This window comes from Crocuta crocuta, unplaced genomic scaffold (assembly GCF_008692635.1).
Source record: "Crocuta crocuta isolate KB4526 unplaced genomic scaffold, BGI_CrCroc_1.0 scaffold273, whole genome shotgun sequence".
Lineage (NCBI taxonomy): Eukaryota > Metazoa > Chordata > Mammalia > Carnivora > Hyaenidae > Crocuta > Crocuta crocuta.
This window is the reverse complement of record NW_027529425.1, coordinates 2,023,021-2,029,948: the sequence shown is the minus strand read 5'-3', so window position 1 is coordinate 2,029,948 and position 6,928 is coordinate 2,023,021. Positions and strand designations below refer to the sequence as shown.

The window sequence follows — 6,928 nt, the reverse complement described above, 5'->3', positions numbered from 1 at the left end:
GCAAAAGCAGAAAGAGTCTGGCTGGAAGCTGCCACCTCTCTAACAAAAGCAGCCACATACATGAAGGGTTCAATTCGCTTCATGTGGTCTAGGGCTGAGTGGAGAAGGCAACGGGACATCTGGAACACAGATGAACATATTCCCTGATGGAGGCTGGGAACAGTGCAATTCCTCTCTGATTAGCAATCTAAAACATGCACTCTCTTTGTACCTTTCATTCAGCTAGAAAGAGGCTGTTCCAGGTATGAATATCAAGATTCCACAGAGAATAAATAGTTCAGCTGAGATGAAAGAGCCAATAAGAATTTTAGCTCAAAGCTCAAAGCAACTCTGAACCTAATAGGTTGAGAATAAACATCTCCTATTATGGAGGACTTGTTTTGGCTCTGACCTTCTATTACCAACTGCTCTGAGGGCTCAGAACCTCTGATAGTGCTGGGAGAGAGGTTCATTCTTTTAAATTTCGCCTTAACCCCTGCCAAGCGGTGTTACAGAACCAGCAGAAAAAAATGCTAACCCTTCCTCCACCATTTCTGTAACACTTCCATCTGGGTATCCATCTGGGAGAATTTCAGAAAGTCTGGAATGTGTAGACATTTCAAACACAAATTCCCACTTTCCTTTGCTCAATTAAAAACTGAACATTGTTACTACTTACACTTTGTTCATTCTTGTAAGTGGCTTACTATGGTCATCTGGCCAAAATAATAACCCCTTCTTTCCTTATGGAGACTAGGTGAATGATATCTACTGGAAATGAGATAAATTTATCTTAAGGTATCCCTGGAAACAGAGAACAGATCTGGAACAGAGGACTAAAAGTCAGACATTACTAACTGCATATCTTGTTTTTCTCCAAGGCTTCAACTTTTTCTTCTCTTGCTTGCTCCTTCCCATACCCAACATTCCTTATTAAGTCACCTCCCACTATCTTTTTAAAGGGCTAATTTAATTCCCAACTTCTCCACGAAAATGCTCCCTGCCAAATTAACATAGTGACTTTCTAAACCATAGAACAAATCATACATCAAACAAAATCTTTTTTGTTTCTCTCCCAAAGCACTTTCACTATTGTGCACACCTAACAAGATATTTCTTGAAAGGAGAATGTACATCAGACCTGGATGTTGCCTCTTACAGGAGCCTGTATGTAGTCCAGTGGAGAAGATCGTTATAATACAGGCTGAAAGTAGTAAAGGAAATAAAGAATGCAAAGATAAACTACTGTCCTTTGCTGTGTCACTTTGAAGGGAGCAAAATCAGGGTAAACTTTGTGAAGAAGGTATCGTGGGTGGAGAACTGTGAAGGATGAATGGGCTATGTGGCTCTAGAATTGGCAGAAAGGTCATTCCAGACATAGCAAACAACCTGGGCTCCAAATCTGAAGGATGGAAAGTATAGATCATGCATGAAATGCATCAAATAGTTTTCTTTGATTACAGTGAAGTGATCAAGGAATACAGTATAAAATGGGGTTAAATAGGAAACTGGGGGGGGCACATAGTGGAGACCAAAGAGTTTGCAAATTTGCATAGGGAACACGGAAGGTTTCTGAAAGATTAAATGCTTCAGGGCTGTATTTCAGGAAAACTGACCTGGGAACATTATGAGTGTGCTGAAATGGAGATGGTAGAGTTAGAGAATCCAGTTAGGAAGCAGTTGTATAGTTTAGAACAGAAGTAATGAGATGGTGACAATGAATGGAGAGTTGACATATTGCAAAAGTACAATAGGAACTCAGAAACTGATGAGAATTTGAATGGACCTGGAGAGGGGGAGAGAAGACACCTATAACTCCAAAGTTTTCAATCTGGAGGACTTGGAAAGCATTAATACATCACAGTAGGGAATAAAGGAGGAAGGAAAGAGGGATGAAGAAGAGAACGATGAATTTAGTTGAGAATATATTGAGTTAGAAGTAGGGGTAGTGTATCACTGACACGTCCAGCATGCCATCGGTTTATGATGTTCTGGAGTTCTGTACAGATCAGGGACAGAGTCACTAACATAGAGATCGTAGCTAAAAGTATAAAACTTGTTAAGGCAGACAGAACAGTGAGAGAAAGGACAGAGATATGACAACTCAATTTGGACACATGTATTGAGGGGGTAGGTAATGAATAAAGAACAAGGGAATAAGGAGAGAGAAAAAATGCTCTGAAAGCAAAGAAGAAAACCAAAAGAATAAACTATTATAGGAACTAACAATGGAAAAGTTTTGTTTGTTTGCTTGTTTTGGAAAAGTTTTAATAAAAAAATAAAGACTTAACTAACAATGTTGAATGCTGTAATGAGTTCCACGAGAATTACAGAAAAACGGTCATAGGATCTGGTGTGGCAAATTACTGATTTTTAAAGAAAGCTGTTTTTGAAGAAACCAAGCATTTCAAAGGGTTAATGAGCAAGTTAGGGGGTGGGAGAGAGAAAAGAGCCCCTGACTGGGAACCAGAGACCCTGAGTTCCAGCTTGGCCTTGCCGTTAAGCAACCTTATGACTTCTTAACCTCTCTTGAGCTGTTTGTTAGTCTTCAAAATTCTATAAAATCTGTCCTGACTCTTGTTTTCAAAGATTCAAGTTAGCTAACTATTTGCCTAAACTCTACAGACTTATGGAGCTACAAATCTTTATTGGATATATGCCAATTTCAGTACTTGTAACTTATGTAAAAGTGAGGCTCTAAGTGTTTCCTAATACAGAATAATTCAAACCATATCCTTCACGTATCTGCTTGAAGCAAACCTCCCACCAGCCTCCTCCCATCCCTAGTCCACTCTCCTTTATTTCAACAACCGAGCCAAGATAGTATCTCTAGTTTATCCAGCAACTTGTCCTATTACTTGAAGTCAGGCGGTGCCCCCAAAAGCCTTTTTTGTGTGTTGAAATCTGTTGGGTCATATTAACAATCAATCCCCAAACCGTGGCTTTCCAGCCACATGTGATCGTATACTTGTACAGGAACACTTTCTGAAACTCAATGTCTCATATCACAAAATTAAAGCAGAAATATGTTATTCAAGAAGAACCCAGATGCACTGAAGAAAGAACATTTGCTTTATTTGGGGGCTTTAAATCTATCAGGATCCTATAGCAATACAAACTCAGAATCACTGAAATGTTAAGGACTATAAATCTTTTAGTTGGGTTCAGGCACATAGTCCCATAATATATTCGAAGTTAGCGTAGGTGTGGAGTAGTTTGATTGAATCTTGTGATTAAGGTTAAGAAATAATGCTTTGTTTGAAAACACACACACACACACACACACACACACACACACACACACGGACAGGATAACTTTCTCTTGCTGAGACACCAGAAAATTTTCCTGGAGTTCTCATCCCTTGCCTTTCTTTCCTCCAAAGAGGTTGGCCTGTTCTTTCTCAAGAATTCTTGTTTTAATTCCAAATGGATATTATAGGGAAAAAAAAGAAAAAAATTCAGTTTGTTTTTGAAAGAACTTATATAATTCAGCTCCAAATTCAGTGGAGAAAAGGAGAAGAAAAGGACAGTTCGCATCTTTGGTGCACCTGTTATATGCCCAACCTGTTCACATACATTATCTTACTCAAGCCTGACAATAAGACTTTGCAGTAAATTCAGCTTTGGTGTTAGAGATAAGAAAAATGAGGCTCAGGGAGGTTAAGCTATCCTCTCAAGGTCAAATGGCAAGTTATAAAACTAGGATCGGAACAAGGGCTGAAACAAGACTCCAAAGCTCAAGCATGTTCTACTTTACCATGCAGTTCAGTCTAGTGAAAAATTCACTCTTGAAAAGGTCCTAGCATTTTAGGCATAAAAGAGTATTTGTTACAAATCACTGGAGCCTCTAAATTCTATTGTATCAGTACTGAATTCTACTGGAAAAAAAAAAACTTAACAAAACAAAATAAAAACATCCCAAAGCATCACACACGCTTAGTTCCCCTCCCAACTGAAAATCGACAGGACAGTTCCTGAGTCATGTTCACAGAAAGCTGTCCTTGGACTCTATTATTGAGCTCACACCCCCATTGCCGACTTCCCAAGTGGCACCGAGAAAGAGAAGAGGAAATGTAAGAAAAGTAGAAGATGGGATCCTCTGACACCATGGTGGAAATTAGCACATTTCCCAGAAGACCAAGATAAAAATGCATGTGAGAAGAACAAGGGAAGCAAACAGATGGGGCAGTAAAATGGAGGCGGAATGAGCTCATCAGGATTTCCAGCACACGGTTTAAGTCCATACTGGGCTCTCAGCTGACCTGGGAGCCAGGAGACATAGTGAATGAGTGGGTGGTTACTATGCTGCAGCATCAGTTACACGAAGAGATTAGGTGGAGCTGATTCACTGCGGCAGGATCCGCACGACTTTTCAAGTGGAGGAAAATCTGTGGGCCCTGGTCTCGGCCACTCACAGAAGCATCCTTATGGACAGCATGAGTCAGATGTGTGGGATCCTGCAGGTAGACGGTGTTGTTGTACCGTGAGTAAACCAAGGGCGAGCTTTGCTGTTGCCGAGAGCAGGTTTCAACCGGGCTATGGCACAGCTCTGTGTGAAGGTTTATCTGCTGGATACACAAACTCCCCACCTTCCCATACTCCTCCTTGGCTACAAGTGGTTCATAACACAAACAGAAAGGACAAGGCTCTGGAACGTTCGTCACACTGGCCCGTGATCCTTTTCCAAACTATCAGACCCCAGAAGGGTCTCTGGAAGAGTCTGATCTAATCCCCTTATATGACACACAGGAAACTGAGGTCCTGGGCGAGGAATGACTTGCCCCAAGCCACTTAGCTAGTGACAGAGTGGGCTTGAGGACTCAGTTCCCCTGTTCCTAAGCAGGCAGACTTACTGCTGCACCAGCAAGAAAAAGTCACACCCCAAATAGCATAGACCCTGTGAACTAAGCCCTCTAATTATACTGCCTCCAGAGGAAATGGCATGTTAAATGCCTTGGTCTCTCCCTCTGGGCTTTGTCAGTTTCACGGGTAATTTCCCGGACTGAAGTCTCTTTTGAGAACTTTGAGAGTAATTATTTTGGGATATGTGCTTTGTTATTTTCATGCCTTCTTATACACTACTTTTCTTTGTTCACAAGAAAATTAGGATTCTGGAAATACACTTGACTTTATTTAATTATTAAAGGAACAAGCATCCATTTCCAGTAGCCGTGAATATAAATGTATCAGTGTGGGTCAACAATGGATATATGGGAACAATATAGGCTATTATTTCTCTGTGTTCACATCCAATTAAGATCCACTTAGGTCTCAGGAAAAATCATCAAAACTATGAGTGAAAACTGAAAAGTGAAATCCTTACCTGGATAATTCTGAACACGTCTGGATTCGGTGCCTGGTGGAATCACCTAAAACATAACATTTTATAACAAGCTTTGCAACCTGACTCTTCATTATTGCAGTACCTGTATACGTGGGCTCACTGGAACTTTTGGAGTTTTCAAGGAGCTGGAGTGAGGACGTAGAAGGAATGAGTCTATTCAAGGTCATGCTTACTATGTGAAGCTGATACCTCCTGGAGACCGGGACCAACAGCAGCATTAGCTCCTTATGCAGCCTCCCTCCTCCCCACCTCACATCTTTCCTACGAACAAAGGAATATTCTTACCTGAACCATCATCACTTCCACTGTCCTCCGCTTTGGGTGTTGTGTAGACCAGATTTTCTGCCTCTAATGTTTATCCATGAAGAGATCTCCACGAATAGAACTTTCCTTGTAATTTAGCCACATTGTCCTTGAAAACCCCACAACTATTTACATAACAGAAGCTATTGTTTGAAGTGCAAAGCAGGTCAAAATTTGGTTTCTGGAGATTAATCACTGCGGTCTATTTTATATTATCATAATAATTTCATTTATTTTGATACGATTTGTTTTCAGCATCAACCTCGGCTTCTGTGCACAAGTGACAAATCCATTTGTTTCTGGTATAATGGATAATGTGATTAATGACCTTGCAACAGGAGTTCTTAAAAACACTGAGGGGGAAAAAAAAGTTTCCATTTATAATGTGCAGTAAACCAGCTCAGTCTGTAGCTGTGCCTCAAAGATCCCTCTGAACTTGTTTGCAAGCCACGGCCAAGATTTTCAAACAAATTTGCTCCTGCCTTTTGGGGTTTCTGTCCAAAGCTGTGCTCTCCAAGAATGTGAGGACAGCGACGTCGAACTGGGAAACCGGACCTTTGGGCAGCCCGCTTGCAAGGGTGGGGCCGTGTTTTACGGCGCGGTGCCCTCGCCACGGCTGCGCTCCGACAAACCCAAGGAGCCCAGGCCTCGCTGAGTAAGGTCACAGCACCTGCTGGGCTGTCGCCGCGCACGGGAGAGCTCTGCGGGTGGCCTCGTGACTCCGGCCTCCGCGCCAGGCCCCCCGCCCCCCGCGTAGGGGCGGCGCGCGCGCGCGCGCGCGCGGGTGTGCGGACGCCCCCCCCCCGCAGTCGGCATCTGGCGCGCGTTTCCGGTGCCCGCGGACCTGGGAAGACTTCCGCAGGTGGCGGGGGGGAGTGGGGACCAGGAGGTGGACGTGCATGGGGAGGCCGTCGTGCGTCTCCTTCCCGCTTTCAGGGTGACGCGGCCGCGGCGGCCCGGACCGGGAAGCCTACGAGGCCCGCGGGGGAGAAGTCTCTCGACGGCAGCCTTGGGTTCGAGTTGCTCCTGGGGCTCCTCCTCATTGTCCTCACTTGGGAAATGAGGGTCCCTCCCCACGGGGGTGGCGGTGGCCGCTAAGCGAGGCCTCGCGCCGCGCCGGAAGCTCAGAAGGCGCCCCGGGGAAGCTCCCGGCTTCTCTTCAGCCCGCGACGCTTGCGTCCTCGGGTGGGTCCTCGGGGCGCCTGGACACGCTGGCCAAGGCTCGCGAAGGCACTCGGGGAGTGTTTTTCTCCCCTTTCTCCTCAGTTCTCCCTTCCTGGGGGCCCCAGGACCCCTCGCTCT

The 6,928-nt window shown here is 44.1% G+C and overlaps 1 protein-coding gene across 1 annotated transcript in view; it reads left to right on the top strand.

The window, feature by feature from the left end:
- The first annotated feature begins 4,415 nt into the window (after positions 1-4,415).
- NPTX2 (neuronal pentraxin 2) overlaps positions 4,416-6,928 on the top strand; it is an 18,439-nt gene continuing 15,926 nt past the window's right edge. The window contains exons 1-2 of the mRNA XM_077758831.1: positions 4,416-4,442; positions 6,563-6,639. Coding sequence (XP_077614957.1) covers positions 4,416-4,442; positions 6,563-6,639 — 104 coding nt within the window. The remainder of the gene's footprint in view (positions 4,443-6,562; positions 6,640-6,928) is intronic.